This window comes from Syngnathoides biaculeatus, chromosome 17, assembly GCF_019802595.1.
Source record: "Syngnathoides biaculeatus isolate LvHL_M chromosome 17, ASM1980259v1, whole genome shotgun sequence".
Taxonomy (NCBI): domain Eukaryota; kingdom Metazoa; phylum Chordata; class Actinopteri; order Syngnathiformes; family Syngnathidae; genus Syngnathoides; species Syngnathoides biaculeatus.
In genome coordinates this window covers 13,309,289-13,331,878 of record NC_084656.1, presented here as the reverse complement: position 1 = coordinate 13,331,878, position 22,590 = coordinate 13,309,289, and the positions used below count along the sequence as shown (strand labels likewise).

Sequence of the window (22,590 nt, the reverse complement as noted above, 5' to 3'; positions counted from 1 at the left end):
GGGCTGGGAGGACGGTGCTCGCTGTGTGTGTGGGTGGTGGTCAAAAATTCTGAAGGTCTTGTGTGTGAGTCGGGGGGTGGGGGGTGGGGTTGGAAAAGCAAAAATAATGGTGTGGACTCACCCAAACACAGACAATGCCATTAATGTTCACACAAATCTGCGTACAGCACAAAAAGGGGAACTGAGCAGAGGCAGAGGGGAGTGCAGGATAATTAGGGAGGAAAATTGGCAGCATGCCCGATAAACAGTTGGACGGGGGAGAGAGGGAGTGTGCTCTCTGGAGAGGAAGGGCACGGTCCTGGCATCCATTAACGCAAGCACAATCAGAGGTGACGGCAGCTGATCCTGTAACGTGGAAACTTATTTCTTTTAAGATGAGACCTGTTCAGTTACATTTACACTGCAGTTTGTCAAGGTGAAGAAACAAGTGCGGGTGATGAAGAGGTGGATGGATACAAACGGGAAAAAAAACCATGGCAATCATACAGTCAGCTAAGGACAATCCCCTTAAAGGAGAAAGTGACAATTTTATACACTGCTTTTGTGTCTGCTTTAGTATGGACTATATTTTCACTATTATATCACGGTTGGGGGTTACCCACATGCAGTATAATGTAACTATTCCATCCTTAGAGGAAAATATTAGTATGAAATAATAATACATGGTATACATACTACAGTATAAGCAACTAAGCTGGATTTAGTTTTTTCACATGTTCAAGTGCAAGTGTACCTAATATTGTGGCAGGCCACTGTAAAAGGAGCTCAAGTTATGCTTTTAAATATGTAGTGCTCTATAAATAAATTTGACAAATCAAAGCACTTGAAATATGTGAGGTATTGCATTTGCTATAAATCTATATAAATAATCTATATTAGCATAATATTAATTTATACACAGATACATATCTCTATATTAGAAATCTATAAAAACTCCTTGATAATGAGTATAGGTGGGAATGACTGATAAATTTACTTTCATTTTCCCATTTGCTTTGTAATTTAAGGCAGCTTAATAAAGAATTGTTAATTAAATAAAACCTCCCTGATGGACTGTTAACTGGTGAGTTCACATTGCGTTTGAATGTTAGAATAAGCATTTTTACAGTGTTTTCCATTGAATTCAATAAATACAGTATGTCAGATTCTCCTCCCAAATGCAAGAGACATGAGTGGCCAACACCCACGGTAACCCATGGTAACACCATCAGCTGCATTGGGAGGAGTTATACGGGTTTTGCGGTGTTGGGATTGGTCAGTAGGAGATGTGCTGAGGATGGAGGAGGAGGAGGAGGGAACAGGCTGTTTGTGATCAAATATAAATCAATCAGGCTCGACTTACTAAATTAAAAAAAAAAACTACAAAATATAAATCGATCAAGCCCGACTTCCTAAATTAAAAAAAAAACAACAACACTGCAACATTGCCACATACATCAAGACTGGGTCAAGTGAGTGTTTGTAATAAGTTAAAAGGCAATAACTAATGTATTAATGCAAATGTATAAATTCAGCATTGATCAAAAACAACTGCAAATATGGTACAATGTATTTAGTATTTTTGATTAGCTTCTGAAATAACATTGCATATTGTTCATGATAAAGATTCATGAAGTGTCTATTGATTTCTACACATGATCACATAGATACATTTACACAGCTGAGTGAACATAATGCAGTTCTGCGATGTTAATGGAATGAGTGAATGAAAAATAACAAAAATTAGTTGTGGATACATTTCTCTAATCTGTGTTCTGTTTATTAAAACCCAATTATGTTTCACACAGAACACTTTCCAAGGACGCCCCCAAAATGAGAAATTTGTAGTAATCACGATTGGCCAGTGAGACACGACTTTGCAACATATACACAAGTGTGAGGAGAAACATGGCAGCAGTACAGAATACTCACCACTGGAGAGCAATGCCAATGAGAATTCAAGAGAAAGGCATATTCTTCAAGGGAGGGGCGGCAGCGACTGTTGGGTGGCTGAAAATGTGAGCAATGTGGGGTCACATGAGCGATCGTGTCTACAAGTTCAATGCGAGAATTGCTGTTTGACAAGGTTATTTGGTGGCTAGTTGGGAGGTAAAAACAGCCCATGCACTGTGTCTGCCCCCCACCCTCAAAGCGGTCAGAACTTGTCTCTGTTGTGACTGTAGCACTCACAGGAACCCTGGACAAGTTACAAAACATGGGACTCAGGTCTCAGCTATGCTGGAGCTGGCACGGAAAAAAGCCGAGGATTTGAACACAGTCCAAAACAACAGTTGCGGACTGTGACAGCTGCCAAAGTGTGACACACTTTGCTGAACACAAGAGGACGAAGCAAACAACAAGACCTCGCCACAAGTTTTAGGAGTGGTCCTTAGCAGTTCCAGTGCAATGTTCAAAATGTTTCCTCTGTCTCCTTCAACTTGTCTTCAAGGAAAAGAACATACCCCAAAACATGATATAGTCATTCAGGTTATCTTTAATGACAAAATGTTTATCATTTGTTGAATGGAATAGGACAAGTAAAATAAAGCAAAATGTATTACAAGAATTCATGTTAGACAATCTCACTGTGAGAGCGCTCTCCAAATTCCTTCTCTTATCAGGACCAGTCAACGCAAAGTTTCTTTTAGTTTGGAACGTGTCTAAGGCGACTCATGATCATGTTTAGAAAAAAAAAAAAAAAGGGAGGCATCCTGACCCTTCTGACTGTTGCACAAATACACAGGAGAAGAAATATTAACTAAAAAAAATAATAATTCACGCTCAAGTTAATATGGTGATAGCTAAATCAAAATCACCACTCTGCTAACTAGATAGCTGTTATTTTTGGAAAAAAAAAATATTTCATCACAACTGATCTAGTGGTGACATTGTTAAGAGCACTAAAGAAATGAAACATGTCTACGAAACAGGAAGAACACTTTAACCTCTCATCTCTTCAAAGAGTCATTAACCACCTCTTTGCAATTAATGCTCAATATTTCGTCTACACTGCATGTCCACGTGCGACACATTTGGCATTTAGATGATGGGTCAAATGTCAGTACGGGTCAAGGCCCGAGTTTACTCCCACTCACCCAGAGAAGGAAGTACATAAAGCTTGGAACACTGTCAGTCAGTCATGTGTTTCAATCACAAATGGAGAAGGGCCTTGATAAGTGAAATAATTAAAAGTCACGGCCATGTTGATTAGACATCGGAGGATTTGTGCCAATTTCAGAAAGGCTTTGGTGCTTCTTTTTTTTTGTCAAAATGATAAAAAACAGGTCCGTGTACGACAACCTGTTACCCAGATAAATAAGACAAAAAAAAAATGCTTCTATCTATGAAAAAAAAGTGCCAATGTTTTTTAAATTCTGATTTTTCAAGAAACAGCTGAACTAAATGTTCAAAACGTAACTCTGATCTACATTTCTGACCATGTATTTTGGTGCCAAATCTTTTCAAGTAACTTCAATCTGACACAAAAGACAAAAAGTAATCCAACAGCACAGCCTTGTGTCCTGAATGCGAGTTCACGACCCGATTAACTCTTATGATATGTTGCAGCCAAAGCTGCTTAACTGAAAAAACCCCAACATGATCTGAACCTTTCTGGACCCTGCAACACTGCAGCCCAAGAGACGCAACCTTGAAAACACTGTCAGCGCACATGGGGCTCGCACGCACTTATCCAAGCCCAAGTTTTCCATTTACTGTCTTTTCTGAAAGAAAAGTCACCCATCGAAAACAAGCCTATTAAAACAGCCATTGCACTCTTTGAAAAGGTTTTACAAATGAGTGGATGTAAGGGGCGGGGGGAGTTGGCTATTTTGTTTCAGAAAAGCCAGTCAAAAAGAGATGGCGGGGATGGGGTGGGGGGGTGCATTTCTCCTGAGAACATGTCATATCTCAGCGAGGAGGAGGAGGGAGGAGGGGGGCAAGCAGGGGAGAAGAAGCAGGAGAAAGTCTTCAATTGACAGCAACACTTTCTCTGGCTCCCGGCTACTTCTCAGGCACTTTTCTTCAGTTTCAGCTTCAGAAGGAGGTGGTGGGGGGCGTGGTCAACCTCTTCCCAATGTACACTCTGTTGAGAAGATGCCACGGATGCAGGTTAAAATGCAGCTCAAAAAAGAAATTGGGTATATACGGATGATATCTGGTATGACAGCTGAATGTAATTAAGCAGCGCCCCCTCCTGGAGCTCATCAGCAATTCAGAAGTGAGTTAAAGCTAAATAAGACAATTTCCGAAATTTTGTAAAAAAATGGGAACATAGAAACTTCATGGTGACAAAAAGTGACAAGAACTTGTGTTTGGGCTTGTGCTGCCAAATATACCCCAAAAAGTTTAGTTTTTAGTTTTATTTTCCTTAAAAAAAAAAACAAAAAAAAAACTGAGTTAAGAGAATAAATCTAAAGGATGTCATAAGTAGTCGTACAGAAATGTTCGCTAGACTGCTTGTACGAGATGTAGAAAATGTTCGGCTGGTTTGGTTTACGTAACATAATTTGGACTGACACGTGACAGATTTAGAGTACGTTGGGCATAAACAAGGCTAAAAATCATCATTCACCATTTACCCTGTTATATTAATATCAAACTGCTTTGGTCAACTGATATGCGAGGGGTTGTTAACAAGTGGTGCCATCGGAGAAAGTTACGGCTTTTGCCACCCGGAAGAACGTGTGACTTTGTTGTGAAATGTCCTGTAGAGAAAAAAAAGAAGCTAAATATAAACTATTAAAAACACTGATGAGAGATTGACTTACACTCAACAAGGACACTAAGATAAATGATGGATCAAGAAGAATAATCTTGAATAGTGATGACTTGGTGTTGCTTACCCAAGTCCAAGGGCAAGAATGTGTGAAACCAGCAGCGATGGGATAAACACTTTGAGGAACTCAGCAGAGAAGAAGCCTCCTTTCTTCATGGCACCAGTCTTCCTCATGCTCAGCGTCACAGCGCGTCGAGGGTGACAAAAATTAAACTCCCTGCGAGGAAAAAAGGTGAAGGAATATATATTCTTAAATTCTATTTTTTTTTAATCAGAGCAGTTGTTATTTTCAAGCAACAGATTTTAGAGCTTTTGCACATATGGCTGGCACAGTCCTTTTAAAAAACAAGTTTCGAGCTTCTGTGCATTTCAAAATAATGAACTTGCCACACCTCCTAAAAGACAATAGTGTTAAATACTTACTCAGTGATTACATGTGGCTCATTCAAAAGTATGACAAATTGTCCCGATTTTAATCCAAACAAATTCATAACCCCAACCAAAGTGCATTTGTGGTGCTGCTTTAAGATGTGACCCGTCCCTCAGCTGATTTTTTTGTTTTGACTTGTGAGGGGGGGAAAAGATATTGACCATAAACTGAACTTCACAACAAGCAGAGGTTTGGCAGCAGTTTGTGAACAATTCCTCAAAAACATTTATTGTCACACCCAGTTGGACCTTATTGTCAAACTAAATAAAGAAAACTATGGGTTTTTTTTCTTAAACATAACTTTGCCCTGGGAATGTCAACTAGCTTAATGCTAACACACAATGAAAAATGCCATAGATGGGCTAGTGAATAGCATCAATAGATGAGGGATTGTAAAAATTTATGCAAAGGATATTTAAACACAAATGATGAAGCAACACATGAAGACAGATGATATAACAATACTCACATGCATATATTCTTTAGCCTACAATATACAAAACTTTATTTGTCTTAACAACTATACTATATTGCACCCTGGTGGCCAAAATGCATACACTAGAAGGAGCCCAATGTGGGGATGGAACGGATGAATAGGATTTCCGTTCATTACAGTGGTGACAGATAATTGGGATTTGGTCACAGATGGAAATAAATCTGGAAGTCAAGGCACCGCTCAGTTTAAGTCTGAGTCATATGTAATAATCTCGTTCTGGTCTCTGTGTGTCACACCAGCTTTATTGCTAAAATGACAAACCCGTTTTCTCAGTACAAACAAGCAGGTGTGGGTGCGTGCGTGGCGACGGGAATGTTTACACAGTTCAGACTTACTTGGGAGGAATGTTTTCCGGTCGACTGGACCAGTCAGCAACCCAATCTGCATCCTTCATCAGGATGTCCATGTCCCGCTCCTTGTCCAAGACATCCTCTTCGATCTAAAAACACAAACACAACTCAACTCATAAAGAGATCAGAATATAATGACATTTTTTGTCATCATACAAAGCTGCATAACGAAATTGGAGCGCCCCTCCTGCGTCAGTTGAGGTTGTCAAGGCAACGCCTCTAAAGATCTTTCGAGGCCTCAAGTGAGCTCTTACTTGACTGTCTCTTCTACTGGTCACGTCCACATCGAAGATGATTTGACCTTCATCTTGGGGAGTGTGGGGTCGCGGAGGACTGCGGGATCAGAACCACAAATAAAGCATCTTCAGTCATCCTAAAATCCAACAGAATCCTCCAGAACGTTGTGTATGATAGGAAATGCCATAGTCATGTCATGGAAAACATTTACTTGATTTGGCTGTTTAAAAACTTGAAATACATAAAAAGATAGAAGTACCCTAGTTTTGTTGTTTTATTGTCCTTAATTATTTGCAGCAGTCTTTTTGAAAGACTAAACCAACACATAAAAGGACCATAACAGTTACCAATGACGTTCATCACAGTTTCACTTTTTTCTTTCCTAGAAATATTCTAGACAATGTGAATTAATTGCAATAATTACAATTATTAATAGCTAAATGGTTTAGGTAAAGTTGAAACATCCATCCATTCTCTGTTCCGCTTATCCTCACTTAGGGGTTGCACGTTTGTGATAAATCTACTAGTAGCTCAGGGGAGGCACGTGGACCAGCATGTGACAAATGGCATAGAGCAAAGAGCACACAACCTTTCCAAGCACAGGTAACCATGGCAATGGTAGATAAGGCTTCAGGTTCCTCAACAACCGTTTTTTTTCCTCCTCTCGAGCTGTGAGGACTTGAAGACATCTGGGACACACTGGGCCACTAAGAACTAGCTCCCTGGCACTTTTCTATTGCCAGGCTCCTCAAACAACATTTAAAATTCTTCATATATACTCAGCACAAGGACAAAGATGCATTCATTTAGTCTGCTTCAAAGCAAATTTGTTTGTGGCTATTATTGTTTTTTTTTTTAATTAATGTATCCCATCCATTCACATATGCTCACTAGGGTCACAGGCGTGCTGAATCCTATTCCAGCTATTTTGGGGCGAGTGGCGGGGTACATCCTGAGCTGGTTGCCAGTCAATCGCAGGGCACATTAAAACAAACCATTTGCATTCACATTCACAGCTATGGGCAATTTAGGGTCGTTAATTAACCAACCGTGCAGGCGTGCAAACTCCACGCAAGCAAGGCCGCGATTTGAAGATCTCGTGAAAATAAAATGAATTCATTATTCTAAGTAAAAACCTCATGGATGGATAAGGGCAAGCAAGGGCCAAGTGCACACAGGGTTCACACACAAGAGAATATATTGTAGTCAAGAGGCTGAAGTGGGGCTAAATAGTCACAGCCTCAGCTGAAAGTCAAAAAGAACCATAGATGAGAGCCAACCATTAAGCTGAAATTCCAGAATGTTGTGAAGCCAGTAGTAGTTGGCACAGGAAAATTCTTGAGCATTAACATACTGTACATTCACTATTAGGAAGAAAAGGAAACAGCACAGCAAAATCAAGCTAATAAAATAAAGCTGACTCTAAACAAAAATATGCTCTGTCTAACAGGTCAAAAAGTACATTTTACTTACAGGGAAGAATAAACCTACCTGTCGCATGAAGAATTGCTTCGGCTTGACTCGTGCTGGGCATCCAGCAGGATCTTTTCCATGTCACCGTTGTGGATGGAAGACGAGGATGGGACGTGCTCCAGTGCCCCCACCATGGCCTCCTCTTCCTCCACCTGAGGAAGGGGCAACAGGCCCGAAGCAGGACTGACTGTGGAAGAGGACTGGGTTGTCCCTGTAGCGCCTCTGTTCATCTCCAACTCCACCCAGGACCCTATGGGGGCAAACACCGATATGCTCATCAGTGTGTGCCTGGGCAAGTGTACATTTTCACGTTCTTGTACAACCATTGATGCGATACGAAATCCTAACATCAATAACTTCATTCATTTCACTACCTCGATGGTATTCTTTAACTATTTTAATTGCATTTAATATTAGGGTTGTAATTTCAGGTGATGCAAAACCATGTAATCGCCGACTCAACTACTGTATGACTATTTTTTGCAACACTAAAATGCTGTTGAAATGGTCATCTTTTATTTTAAATACCGCTTTATATCAAATCATATATTGCTTCAGGTCGCTATCAATAAAATGAGAGCTATAACGAACCTAAAAACTGAAGCTGAAGAGGTAAAAATAATATTAAGGGGAGTAAAATTATTCTTGTGGGCACATAAAAAAGGGCTCATTTGGAAGCAGGCGTAGCTCAGTGAAGAATTGAGAGCAAGGAGAAAAAAAACAGAAAGAGCAGAATTCCAAATCTAGAGCAAAGAGAACGGAAGAGAGTGTTGAAATCAGAACGTGAAAGGTGCTTTTGGAAAAGTGAGCGAGCATTTTAATTGGGTGTGTACTCGTGCTTTTTTTTATGTTTCCACAATAATAATTTAGGCGCCAAAATATTATTTTGATCTTTTCAGTTTCAGGGTTTACACTCGTTTCTACGCAGTTTGAGCTCTCGTTTTATTGATACCAACCTGACGCCATGGCTATGGCAGTAACAGTAAACACGGCCGATGTTACGGGAGGGAATTACAACTGTGCTTCCCCTGATTTGACCTCCCAGGCTTGCAGGTCCATAAAAAGCATCTGAGCACTTTCGCTCGAAGAAAAACAAGCGGATGTGACTATGGACTCCCTGAAAGTGTCAAGCAAAACTTGATGAGGAAAGCACTATGTCATGTTGTGTGCTGACAGGGCAGTAAATGTCTTTCTCCGGGTTCTTGTGGACCTTGCATGTGATATATCACACTCCCTCTCTGTGTACGAGCTGTGCATGTGGATGACGGGGGTCCTGGTTCAAGAAGTAAAAAAATAAAAATAAACAACTGCATTTTTTCCAAGATCAAGATTTAAAAACAAACCAGTGATACCTCCCACAGAGATCACATGATTCCGTGACCATAAAATAAACAATGTGTTCACACACTCAACTGCAAAGCCAATCACACTCGCTGAACCCAATGGCGCCCGTCCCTCCCATAAGGCTGAGCACTCACTCACATCATGTGGATTACAGAGTAGACCGTGAGCAGAGTTGCTGTTGACAGAGCATTGTCTCTGCTCTGTGGTTTGAAGCCACGTTGCCATGGTGCCAATGGTTATGAACATTCTGGCCTCAGACCCGTAATCAGCTGTCAGGTGGATTAAGAGAATGGACACAAAGTGATCTTTTTGATTAACTGATATTGATGAAGGTACCCAGCAGAGCAGAACTGGAGGATCTTGCCCGGAGAGCGTATGTGATAGATAAATTTGTTTATGAACTGGTGTGCGGTGCGAGCTCCCGGAAAATCCAAAAATAGCCTACTGGCTCAGATAACACGCGTACACCCTCTCGCCCTATCTTGCTGATAACCTGAGGGTTGAGGGACGTGTCCTTACAACAGCTTTGTCTAAACATGTACAGTGACAGTCCAGTATGTCTTAAGCCGTCATGGTTGATCCAAAGTGGCATACAAATCCTATAAACACTTTATCAAACACATGCTAAGTCAGTGAATTGGGTGGCCTATTAACAAAGACTCAATGGAGACCCTCTTCATTAAAGAATATGTGAGAAATATAATGGGTGTCCTGACCAATAACTGTCCCAAATATATGTTATCGCTCCTTGAATGTCCATAAAATACACTGTCAAATTTATTTAAGAGGGTAGGCCGAAATATTTGAACCCAACATCCATTTACTGAAGTTTGAAGCGTCTGCCACTGGCCCTTATCAATGTGGCTGTAAATAGCATGCCCCGTCATGTCTCACCATAGTGACGGAGAAACAAAAATCACAAGCTATTACCTTGTAAGCAGTTAAGCAGTTTAATAATCATGCTTTTGTTCTCATAGGCCCGATAGTTAACGTCGTACTAACAGGCTGAGCTCAACTTGGCTTGCTCAACTAATGTAAACCCCGACGTAAAATGATTTTTTTTTTCAATCGGGCAAAATAAAATATAAAGACGACAAAATGTAACAATGTAGGATAGATTATAAGAACGATGTGATTCATCTGCCCCAATTTTTACCAATTTTTGGCGTCTTCGAGCTCGCCTTGTTGACAAAACTAGAACCCACCTCCACGCCACCGGTAGACTTGCTGATTGGCTCACAAGCCCGTCTGTCAATAGGATCGAAGCAACATTGGTCCGGACGCTGTCAATAAGCACATGGATCATGGCGCTCTTCACTCCCCTCCTTAAATGTAGTTTCGCGGCGGAAAAATAAACAAACGAACGTGCTAAACTAATTGAAATAAATTACACCAAACATAGGATACAGCCCCACATTTCATTGGGGTTGAGAGGAAACCCTGTTAAAATCTCACGCAAATGTATGTGACTACGTACCGTTGAGCCCAGAGTCTCCGTTGTTGTCTGTAGCTGTGCCACTAGCGTCGGACATCGCTGAGCCTGATAACAACCAGTGTGGGTTGTGTAAAAAGCTCGTCAGAGGAAAACGCTTGCGATTTTCCCTTCATACATTCAGACGAGTGACAGGACAAGTGTATCGCCTCGCCGTCCGATGGTTCTGTTGGAGGGGGGACCTACCTAAACTAAAGCTGTACTGCGATTTGTTTTGATGGGCTACTGGTGTGGTCGAGGCGGTAGCCACCGCGAGACTCAGATCCTCCCGGAGCTGACTGATGACGTAGCACAAGGAAGAGTGGAATGATACCACATGCTAAAAATAAGCATATAATATATTCATTCAGATCATTGGAGACGCCAGTCTGCGTTAAGAAGCAGCTTTAATATGAACTCGAATATTTTTTTTGCTCATGAGCTGTAACTCGGCGTCCATCGTAAGCGTGCGTGTACTCACGTACACAGCGAAAACAAGAACATGATTTCGACATCCTGCTGACTCCACTGCTAAAAGTTCACCATCTGACTCGGCTCCCACATAAGAGCATACTTGAGCTAACGTCGCAACTGCTACATTTACATCAAAAGTCCTGGAACATTTCCTGAAAATGGCTAAAACAAGCCTGTTTTTAAAGGACCTATTCCGTCAACAAAAAGTGTTTAATTGACTTAAAACAAACTAGAATTTTAAAACCAATGTTAACATTTATTCAACGTGTTAATTTATCCAAGTTAATAACTATAACATGTAAAAATTAGCAATTATTTTTGACATTTTAACTTTTTTTAAGCCTACAAATGACGTTGAAAATAAAACATGGTCCAACTTTGCCTCCCCGTTAGAACTTAAGAGACTTGTCTTTTAACACAGACACATGACAGACAACTAATTATGAGGTGCCTCATAAAAACAATCGACAGTGCAAAAAAAAAAAGTAGTTCCTTTATTACGGTCACCGTCATAGATTAAAACTGTAGTCGCACATTGATAGAGCCATCAAATAATCTGGTCCACGTTTTAAAGATGTATAAAGACAACGCTTCGGTTCTTTTGCAGCTCATTGCACCAGAACGTGTAGTAGCAGTAATGTTCAAAGTTGAATTAACAGGATGCAATGAAATACCTCAAATAAAAATATTTTATATATTTGCCTTAAAAAAAAAGTGGAGCAAGTCCAGTGTCAAAGCAAATTCTCTTAGGAAGTAATTCTTCTGATCTGTGGTACACAATGGGAGGAAAATGCTTGATTACCCCATTGTTAAAATGCAAAAGGCCCAGTTAAAAATTGTTACAATAGAGGACGGAATAATTCAGCAGACGAATTGACTTTTTTTTTTTTTTTATCCAAAGTTAACCATTGTTGTTTGAATTGACTTATGCAAGCAACAGACCAAATTTGAACAGAAAATATTTGGAATAAAACGGGCCATCCTAAACCTGATTTACGAGACTGTAAGAGACGGAAGAAGCCCAGAGTTATGGGTTTGTCACAATCTCTGAGCATACCTTTGTGACTAACAAGTATGCATGCATTTAATGGAGATATGCAGTGAGACTTAAATCATACTACGTATAACTGCATTACAGATGATGTCATAAAAGAATGTATGCACACACTTAAAAAAAGGGAAATGAGAGACTGGCATTTTTTTCTTAGAATATTAAACACTACAATGGCACAGGACAATGAGGGACATACTAATAATAAAAACTTTCACAGAACCAAGGGAGATTATAAAAATAAATTTGTACTCGAAACAGTTTGGATATTAAACCATTGCACTCACATTACCCCAAAAGAGGCAGGTGGGCGGGAAAAAAAAAAAAAATGGCACATCACTGAAAAGAAAAGGCAGGTGTCACCGTCACAGACATGTTGATGATGGGCAAGAGCGAGGCTTCCTCCATCTCCATCGGGAACAAAGGCTGGTCACACCCAGTAGCGACGAACAGGAGAGTCTGGTTCTCAGCGTTACCACAATCCATCCTGGCTGAGGCCGCGAGGCGGCAGTGGTGCATCACGACATCGCTTTCCCACACACGCGCACACACACACACCAGATCTTGCCCACGTTAATTAACTTTATCCTGGAATATGTAGAGGTTGTTGGTCGTCGCTACCGCAATTATGTTATCCTGGGGATGCCAGGCAGTGTGAAGGATCTTTTTGTTGAAGTCCAAACTGTCTACGCTGATCTCGTCCTTCTTGCGCTTGCCCCCTACGCATACTTTGCGGGGTTTAAGGACCTGCATGGGTTTGATGTTTTCTCGCGAAGCTTCCAAAGTGACATCGCGCCTCTGGCCCCGATCAAACATGCGGAAGAAATTGTTGTATGAACCAGTCATCACCACACTGGCAGAAGAAGGTAGAAAGGATGGAGAGACACTTAGTATTCATTAGTGGCAAAAAAAAAAAAAAAAGTTGCAACTTAGAGTGCAGCCAAACATGTAGGTCATCAATACTGATCATTAAAATTCTATACAATTGTGAAATTGAGTGACAACAACCAAATGAAAGTTTGCCTTTTATCCGTTTTAATCACCTGTCATTGCCGTTCCAGCAACATTCAAACTTGTCAAAGATACAGTCGTTTTCATAAAGTGAGCACAGTTTGCTCCTCAAGTGTTCGTGAACCTGGAATGAAAAGAAACAACCTTGAATAACTTTGGTACTCCAAAGCAAGATTTTCAAACAAAATGTTCATATTGTGTAAAGATTTGGTCCAATTGAACAATCTTGTTTCTGAAACTGACACAGAATGGTCATACTTGATGTACCGTAATTTCTCGAAAATAATGCGCAAATTTTTCCAAAAATACTTTCAAAAAGTTAATAGAGCCCATTATATTAGGTATGGATGAAAAATAAAAAAATACAATCACATTTTATAGTCATATATAGGTAAATAGCATGGTAAAAAATGCATACATATAATTTCAATATGATATTCGATGTCTTATGTTACACATTTATCTATATTACGGTAATGTGCGCCCCCAACCTGAGCTCTCAGAGCTCCTCCGGGAGCTTGCATTTTATGATCGTTAGCATAGCATGTTTGTTGCTACTGCACCAAAGATCAGAAACAACTGGCCGTGAGTTTGTTTTAACTTAAAAAAAAAGACAAAAACTGTTGACTATAATGGCAAGTTGTGCAGCTGCTTTTAAAAGAAATGTGTCATTGCTCGTGCTGATTATTACTAATGATTGTTGCACGGACAGTTTTTTGTGAAACAATACAAGTACAAATCTAATAAAATATAAATACAGATCATTCCTAATATTCTGAGCGTATGGGTAGCAGCAAATTGGTCGTATGCATTGTACATTGGCAGAAGAGTTTTCCTAATTTTTTAGGTCAACTTTGGGGGTGCGCATTATACTCCGCGACGCATTATACTCGAGAAATTACAGTACTTGACTTCCACATCCTAAATGAAGAAACAAGGACACCTAATCACATTAATTGGACATTCCTATTAAATTAAGGTTTGTAACAAACAATCGGGCAAATACATTTATGTAAAGAACACACCTGATATGTCTCCACTGGCCTATTCTCCATGTTTAAATCCCAAATCTTCACGGACAAATAGTCCCTGGTCATCATGTAGCGTCCGTTGTGGCTAAATTTAACATCCGAGATTGAAGATATAATCTCGGAGAAGAAAGAGCGATTGCTTGGATCTTCTGGCTCTTCAAAAACTGCGGATAAGAAATAAAAATGGAATAAAACAATCCAAGACATTTTCCCTAAAATATGCAGATATGAATTATCCATACTGGAATCATCTGAAGACGAACAAATCACAAGCCACCCGATCAAAATTTAATTAGGGCTGACCGATGTGTTGAATAGAAGTTGAATTTGGAAAAACTGGGCAACAAAAACTAGGCGAGTTTGCTCACGTTTGGAGTGCTTGTCACACAGCGCAGAGATCCTCATGTCACACAGGCGGATGGTTCCTTTGCTACTACTGTAGACGAAGGTGTTACACTGATGAGGATGGAACTCTGCCGCTGTGATCACCTCTGTTAGTTCCTCCATGTTGGCTGGTTTGATGTCAACAATATCTGGTAGATGCTTGGTTAAGAGAAATTTATAGATGCATTCTACAGGACCCACTAGACCAGTTAAAATGTCAAAATACATCTGCGCACTTTTCAAATAGAAAGGGCAAGGTCATAACCAGATCAATTGAGGACAACAACAAATCCTCAGGGTGTTAAGAACCCACCTAGTCACAAATATAAGGACCTATATTCATTCTATTCATGGTTTGTGTTTGCTTTCTATAAAGAACTTAAATCCCGGAAGGTGGCGCCAAAATCCTGGCTAAAATAGGAATAAGTAGTAATTGATTGTCGGGGAACAGGTAAGTTATACATGGATTTCTGGATTAACCTCTTCTGTGATCATGCTTTGTGTTATAATCAGAGTTTAAACCAGCAATATAAGAAATTGGACTTTTTTTTAGAGGGTGCTACTTTTTCTTAACGGACAGAGCCCTTCTGCACATAGCAGATGTTCTCTGCAGTTTTTATACAAAGGGGAATGCTGAAACAGAAAATAAGGACAATCTTACAATTCAGCTACGATCTTGTTAGTTGCTTGCCATATTTCCATCTCTTGATTAACATTTTGATCATCTAAAATTTCCGTCTGTCAAAGACCAACCAAAGCTAAACATTTTTCTTTAACAATCTACACTAACGTTATTTTATCTAACCATACAGTTCAGAGGTCTGACATTTTTGAAAACAGACCTAAAACTGTATTTGCAGTCACACATTGATACTCTATGATGTTTGTGTAATCTCTGGCAAAATACAGTAAATAATAAAATACATACATCTAGGTAATGCTGTAGAATCCAACACGGACAGAAAAAGATACTGAAGCTGCGGTCAGTGATCTCTAGGTGCCAAAGGTTAATGCGGAGGTCATCAGCAGACAAGTAAGTCTCATTGTCACTGTTGACCGAGATTGAGTTGATGTGGTACGTATGAGCATTGGCAAAAACCCTGCGTGGGCTGGCTTCCACCATGAGGTCCATGGGTATCAAAACTGGCACCTGAGATGTATGGTGAACAAACAAGGGTTACAAATAGATATTGATGGCAATTAAAAAAGAACATCTACCAAAACTTTTTTTTTTTTAAACCCAGAGCAATTATGCCCTCTACGGGCTAAACCTGGTAAAACAACACAAATGGATGGACATGTTAGGTCACAGATGACAATCTTTTATGATCCACACCTGGCAAAAGGCCAGACTAATCATCCAGCCATCCATTTTCTTTTGCCGCTTATCCTCACGAGGGTCGCGGGGAGTGCAGGAGCCTATCCCAGCTGTCAACGGGCAGGGGGCGGGGTACACCCTGAAGTGGTTGCCAGCCAATCACAGAGCACATGGAGACAAACAACAGTTGCACTCACAATCAAACCTAGGGGCAATTTAGAGTGTCCAATAATCTTGCATGTTTTTGGGATGTGGGAGGAAACCGGAGTGCCCAGGGAAAAAAAAAAAAAAAAAAAAACACAGGCACGGGGAGAACATGCAAACTCCACACAGGCAGGGCTGGGACCGAACCCGGGTCCTCAGAACAGTGAAGACAATCCTGATCCACTGTGCCGCCCAGTCATTATATTTATGAAATATAAAATCTTTCCATTACAAGTGTACAATGTTTTTTTTTTTCTTCTTTTCAGTTCACATGAACTAACACCCTTGAATAACCGCATTAACTGTGCAACGTTTTAGCAAAACAACACGACACTGTTTAAAATTATTACACATATTGGACAAAGTTCTGGGGAAGATTTGTAATAAATATTTCTCCCATCTGATATCAATGACTAAGAAAAATCATTTAGGGATGAACTGAACATGAACCGACATTTCACTAAAATCATTGTACTGCAATTTTTTGTGATTTAGAGCGGAAAGCAATCGGTTTCAAATAAAGACGTAAAAAAAACATTTCCCTGAGGTAAATGCATCTCAACAGCAAATGTTAAAAAAAAAAAAAAACACTGACGAGCACAAACCAGATAATTAAAGCTGCTGGAGTCAACGAAGGAAACTTTAATGAAGGTCTCAACACAGGACTCTCCACAGGTTTGCATTCATGCATAGAGTTGATTGGCCAATCCTGACCATTCTAACAAGGATGAATGCCAGGCTACATGGCCCAAATGGATGGAGTTATGGATGGTAGGTGAATGGACACCTTATTCCAACAAGGCTACCAACATCAGCAAATGATGCCAGAGTGACACGTTGAGTTTAAATAAATAAGTGAGATACTGGTAGTATGCACCTTTAAAATGCATAAATAAAATGTCCCTGAAAAATACTTGGGTTTTCTAACCAAGTTTAGCCATTATATGAAAAGAACTGTGTCTTTCACAGCAAAATAATTCACATGCAAGAAAATGCAGCAAAAAATACCATGAAAGATTTAGATACCATGGGCATAAAGGGAGCCAACGAATGGCCCATAACAGATTACTTTCAAATGAGCAGTATCTCTAGTAGCTCTTGTCAAAAGTTGCTGGGTTCATTTTCACTGTTCTGTTTTCAAATTGAACACGTGTGCGCATGGTATTGTAGTAGTCAAACTCATGTTCGCACAGAGGATGAAGAAGGGCCATGACAGTTGTGCCTCCAACCCCAAAAAAGATCCAACATTTTAATCCAGCAGGCAGCGTAGCCAAGGAGAGAACATAAGAAAGACAAAATGCTCCAAACTTCCAAACCACTTCATGCCATCAGAAAGTAGGCCGTAACCCAAAAACTCAGTCATTGCTACTAGTTCATTACACAAATGATCTCACGCAGCCCCATCATAAAGGTGCTTAATTTTGGAGTTTTTAATGTCTATGCAGCGCTTTCCTTCTCATGCAATGTGGCAAGTTCACTAGTGACCAGTGTGTATACGTTTGCACGCAGTCTCGTCCCTTATATTGTTGCATAATGTAGTCCATGTGATTTTATTCTGTGTGTGGGTTTTTAGTCTGTGTGTGTGTGTGTGATTCATGGGCTGACCCGTAGTGAGGTGATATTGTTGGGATCCTTGTAGCGTCCATCTTCCTCTTTGAGATTATAACCCTCTGGTCTCCTGTCTCGTTCACTGATTTTCCACAACTTAATGGTTTTATCTGTCAAAAACAAAATATGGTCAACATCCCTTGGCATAAACCCCCTTGTGGCAACTACTGTCATCACATGAACGGCAACACTGAGCTCACTAAAAATTGATATACACATGTTTGTAACAATATGACTTTTAAATTTGTACAGCAAGAAAGTTTCAAGATAATTTCTCTCAAACATTCATCTCCTCCACAAAACAATGTTGCCAGACTACAATGGTGGCTGGCTGGGCGTGGTCACAAGTATTAAATTGTAGTAGCACAGAAAAATGCATCATAAAAGTATTCCTGGATTACTAAATCACCATTGGTTGACAACAGGAACTGAGCAGCATTCTTCTGAGGAAGCCAGCGAATCTTGTTGATCTTTTCTTCAATCTCCAAACTCTTTAAGTAGTCAAATTCAGGCTCGTGACTCTGGAAAGTGCTATAGACGTTGTACTCGCTCCGAAACTGAGGGAGACTTTTATTCTGCGGGAACATCAAAAGTAGACACTTTGAGAAGTGGCAGGAAAGAGCAAGTGTGGTAATGTGAATTATTTTTCTAATAAATACAAAAGAAAACACAACATTGATGCAAAACGGACTGAAGCACTTTCTGAAAGAAATGTTTCATCTGATATTAGTATTAACACTTCCTGAAGTCCTACCTCTATTTCCTGTTGGAAAATGACCACACGCCCACCTTTGTCACCCGTGGCCAGCAGCTCACCTGTGTGGTTGAACTCAACTGTGGAGATGATATCAGCTGGGAAAAAAAAAAAAAGGCAATAAGTGATCATGAAAATGATTTCCTTTAACCTAAAGTCATAGGACATCATCACTGGGTGATTGATCACAAGCATCTTGCCTTTTCAACAACCAAATTCAAAGCCGTTAATCTTAACCTGTCTCCAGATTCCCACTTCCAGAGACCCACTGCTGCCCCAAGCAGCAAGGATTTAAAAAAACAAAAAACAAACGAGAACCACATTCCACCATCATGAGGTAGTGACTGGATTGGGGGTAGTCCAGAGGAAGATGTAGAGCAGACGGGATGAGAGTAAGCCACTTGTCACATACAATGTTACTTCACCCATTTCTGCCTGGTGAAGCAGAAAGGCAGGGACACAGTGACTTATAGAATGTCTGTGAGAATGTCTTTGTGAACAAAATGCCTGAGGTGGAATGTACAGGGCACCAGATTAGAGTATTACTCTTTATATTCATGTAGATGTCACGCTGTGGTGACACCCTCCGCACCCCCCCACCCCAATGGGACAAGCCGAAAGAAATATATAGAATAATGACTATGACTACAATACATTAACATACATGCAGCAAAAGGGTGATGACTTTTATTAAATTATATTTCGCAAAGAAAAATAATTTGCCATAAAATTACAACAATTATAATAAGACAATTAAAACAATAATAATAAAAGATATACCACATTTTGTTAATAGTAGCCAGGTGCATTTCTTTACTGACTAACAGAGTCGTAGGCATTTATAGAGGTGGACTCAATATGTACAAATACATTTTCATAATGTTATATTTTGATCATTTTATCACAAATATTTCAATACAGAATGTTTAACAGTATTTTCATAATACAACATTTACTCCCATACTGATTGGTGAATTACAATATGTCAAGAGAATCCTGATTTTAAAGCAAAATTAAATGTGAAATATATATTTTTTGAACAAATTACAAGGTTGTAGTTTTGTCTGTTAATCAGACTTTTATCATTTACGCTCTAATTGTTGTGCACACACAGCCGTCCTACCGATCAGGTTGGGTGTATTGACTATTATTTTATAACAATTAGAGTCAAAAAGGAAATATCTATTTTCAGCAAGCATATTTTTTCTATTAGGTATGCTACTCAAGCCCCAAGTTTTCATTCCTTGAATTTTACTGTTGCCTTCTATTGCACAATTGCTGCGTTTATGAGCTTGTTACCAATGATGAATATAAAACAAGTCTTGAAATAAGATGGTCGTATGGACTTCACCAGCAAGTCACCAACCGGTTAATCGCATAGAAATGAGTTGCATTCAAAGCTAATTATACTGTCTAATTACAAGTGCATCACTACACTGTTATGTACGCTTAAAAACCAATAGAAATGGAAAAAAAAATGAATCAAAATAAAATTTGCTATTGGTCATACCTTCAGCCACATCATCATCAATGGCTCCTTTCACCTGAGAAAAACACCACTGCATGTCACCTCCAGCTCCTGCAAAAGATAGCACGAAATTGAAGGGAAAAAACAGACAGGTAGCCAGCTACACATGGGCAAAATTGTTAGTACAGATTATTTCATGAAAGAAAAACGCACATTGGTCACTGACATGCTGTAACTTGAAATTGATAAAAAACTATAATAAAAGCAAACGAATGAAAATCAGATATTGCTTAGCTTGAAAGCGGTCGGTCCACTAGAACAATTTTTAAAAATAACAATAAAGCAGGCCAAAAAATCTCATTGACAGCGACAGATGATATATGATTGCTGCAAATGCCTCAAATGGTTGTTGGCAACAAAATATTTAGTTAAAGAGTATCATAAATGTATTCAATCTTTATTTAATCACGTAAGGTAACTCAGAACAGATTCTCATTTGCAATGCCGACCTGGCGGCAGACATGAGCCTGACAGCAGAGCCATCTTTGTCTACACCTGTTCAAACAGTTGATTTATGTTGACCCACAATGTAAAAACAATGTCCAATTTTCTGTGTTTGTCAGCATTTTTTGGGTATTTCTTTCTTTTTTCAGTTGTGTTTTTTTTTAAATCCATTATTCATCCACGGGCAGAGTATCTGGGCACAAAACCTTTTCAACGTCTTTGGGTTTAAAATATTTAACGCCGTGGACATCAACAATAATTAAAATGCACTACAACTGCATGATTTTATGAGAACTTCCGGTGTGAAAGAGCAATGGGAATAACCAGTCAGTCATTTATGAGTCATCACAGTTGCCACATTCACATATTCTAAGACGATCCGTGACTCCATTTAAGGATCCAGGGAGGGGAAAGAAAATATTTTCAACAGATAGGTTTCCTATTAATTTGGTAAAATGTAAAAGAAAACGGGGAATGATGAGCAGCTCATTCCCCATCGCAACGCCTATGACCGTGGATCAGTCACCCTTCCCCACCCAAAAGGAGCAAATACACTGATGAAACTATACTGTGAGTCTTTATTACAAATGATTATTATAGTCGGGGAAATCATTAATGGGCGATTACAAAATTTCTATGGAACTGGTGGTCAACAGCTCATGAATAAAGAGTGGAAATTGTTACTATTTGGCTACACTAATGTTAGACGACTGTGTGACCTCATGCACAACCACACATTCCGGTTTAATCTTTCGTCATCAAAGTGATAAAACTGCTAAACCTCCAATAGCATGTGGTCAATGTCAAAGTTTAAGCTAACATTAGCTCCAACAGAGTTATAGCATGTGTATTTTGGGTAATTTCCACTTTGAGTCGCAAATATTGCTTCTGTAATTCATTTGGCAGTGGAACGCATGTCTAAAATGATTTGTTTTGTGGTGCCACTGATATTCATTGGAAGTTATCGTTAGCAGTCAGTATCGATGTAGAATATTTAGCTTGCAAGGCTCCTCTTAGGCGGGTAAATAATGCTACAAGGCTCCGTTCAATTTGTTAGCAGGCTAGCCGGTTAGCTGTGGCAAAAGGCGACGGGCCAGACGCGTGATGACACTGGAGTTTGGCCACTAGCTAACGTTAGCATTAGCATTGGCTAAGTTTAGCTACCGTTAGCTAGAGTGCTAACAGGGCGTACGCAGAGTCCGGCAGCCCATCGAGGAAGGGGGCTTGTGCAGCCAGAGTGAGGTTGCCAAAACGCCGGCATATTCGTACCGTTTACATGTGGGACGGGTGAAGTGAATTACCTGCCATGACGAGACAGACTGGGGGCTCGCCTCAGTCAAACACGAGCCTTCCTCCCCACTCCCACTCCCACGCGTTGCTGCTTCGTGGGAACGGAACTTTAGCCGCTTATCCGGCAGCTGGAACCTGGGCGTCGGGGGGGGTTTAGGTAAAGCGGAACGCGGTTTTAATAATCGTGGCTCTTGAATCTGTTTCTGTCTTTGGCATCCCACAAGTCACTTCTCGAGCCCGCCACAGCGTCTTTCCGCACCTCCACTCAAATGCGTTTTTTACAATGCGCGCGCACGCCGCAAGGCAGATGCTCGGATGCGCGCGCATGAACGCGGAGAATTGTAGAGCCTCGCATCAGAAGCAGAAACGTTTTGTAATTTCTGTCAAAATCACCTCATCGTGACTTCAATTTCATCCCTGAAATCGGCACATATAATTCCATTCCTTTGTCAAAATCGTCTACTCATTCACGACTTCCAGAACAATCCATCACATTCCCTAAATTCTCTTTTTATTACAGAGGAATTAAATAGATATTTAAAATTAATTTTATATAATTAGCACCTCCTTCTGCATGACTGACTGATAAAACCCATTACAGCATCAAATTCAGGACACCGAAATATTTATCACATTTGCCAAATTTTATTTGCACGATGAAAGTAGTAAATGAAGAGATCCATCCATCCATTTTCTTTTGCCGCTTATCCTCACGAGGGTCGCCTATCCCAGCTGTCAACGGGCAGGAGGCAGGGTACACCCTGAGCTGGTTGCCACCCAATCGCAGAGCACATGAAGACAGACAACAGCCACGCTCACAATCACACCTAGGGGCAATTTAGAGTGTCCAATTAATGTTGCATGTTTTTGGGATGCGGGAGGAAACCAGAGTGCCCAGAGGAAACCCACGCAAGCACGGGGAGAACATGCAAACTC

The 22,590-nt window shown here is 40.1% G+C and overlaps 2 protein-coding genes across 3 annotated transcripts; both read right to left on the bottom strand.

Annotated features, from left to right (window-relative positions):
- Nucleotides 1-2,455: 2,455 nt before the first annotated feature.
- LOC133490737 (BCL2/adenovirus E1B 19 kDa protein-interacting protein 3-like) lies at nucleotides 2,456-11,378 on the bottom strand. Of its 2 annotated transcripts, none has more exons than XM_061801170.1 (6): nucleotides 10,564-11,378; nucleotides 7,761-7,992; nucleotides 6,287-6,365; nucleotides 6,018-6,121; nucleotides 4,824-4,973; nucleotides 2,456-4,063 (listed from the first exon to the last, which is right to left on the bottom strand). In XM_061801170.1, exons 1-6 carry the CDS (start codon nucleotides 10,616-10,618, stop codon nucleotides 4,015-4,017), a joined length of 669 nt encoding a protein of 222 aa, XP_061657154.1. In that variant the 5' UTR covers nucleotides 10,619-11,378; the 3' UTR covers nucleotides 2,456-4,014. The 2 variants fall into 2 exon arrangements, with proteins under 2 accessions (XP_061657154.1, XP_061657155.1); XM_061801171.1 differs by lacking the exon at nucleotides 10,564-11,378 and adding an exon at nucleotides 10,292-10,375.
- A 553-nt stretch (nucleotides 11,379-11,931) lies between these two features.
- Nucleotides 11,932-21,961, bottom strand: LOC133490736 (serine/threonine-protein phosphatase 2A 55 kDa regulatory subunit B alpha isoform). Its single transcript, XM_061801168.1, has 10 exons — nucleotides 21,666-21,961; nucleotides 19,903-19,971; nucleotides 18,393-18,490; nucleotides 18,048-18,213; nucleotides 17,636-17,748; nucleotides 15,481-15,658; nucleotides 14,493-14,657; nucleotides 14,119-14,288; nucleotides 13,126-13,217; nucleotides 11,932-12,935 (listed from the first exon to the last, which is right to left on the bottom strand). The coding sequence occupies exons 1-10, from the start codon at nucleotides 21,670-21,672 to the stop codon at nucleotides 12,656-12,658; spliced, it is 1,338 nt and encodes a 445-aa protein (XP_061657152.1). The 5' UTR covers nucleotides 21,673-21,961; the 3' UTR covers nucleotides 11,932-12,655.
- Nucleotides 21,962-22,590: the final 629 nt, after the last annotated feature.

What these genes read in the sequence shown, in the direction of transcription:
- LOC133490737 (XM_061801170.1), bottom strand. Translation starts at nt 10,618, where the DNA reads ATGTCCGACGCTAGTGGCACAGCTACAGACAACAACGGAGACTCTGGG. An exon ending in AGCAATTCTTCATGCGACAG is followed by an intron (nt 6,366 to 7,760) that starts GTAGGTTTATTC and finishes CTGATCCCGCAG; the next exon opens with TCCTCCGCGACCCCACACTC. An exon ending in CCGGAAAACATTCCTCCCAA is followed by an intron (nt 4,974 to 6,017) that starts GTAAGTCTGAAC and finishes TTTTCCTCGCAG; the next exon opens with GGAGTTTAATTTTTGTCACC.
- LOC133490736 (XM_061801168.1), bottom strand. An exon ending in TTTTCCAACAGGAAATAGAG is followed by an intron (nt 18,214 to 18,392) that starts GTAGGACTTCAG and finishes ATGTTCCCGCAG; the next exon opens with AATAAAAGTCTCCCTCAGTT. An exon ending in GGCCAGTGGAGACATATCAG is followed by an intron (nt 13,218 to 14,118) that starts GTGTGTTCTTTA and finishes TTTTCATTCCAG; the next exon opens with GTTCACGAACACTTGAGGAG.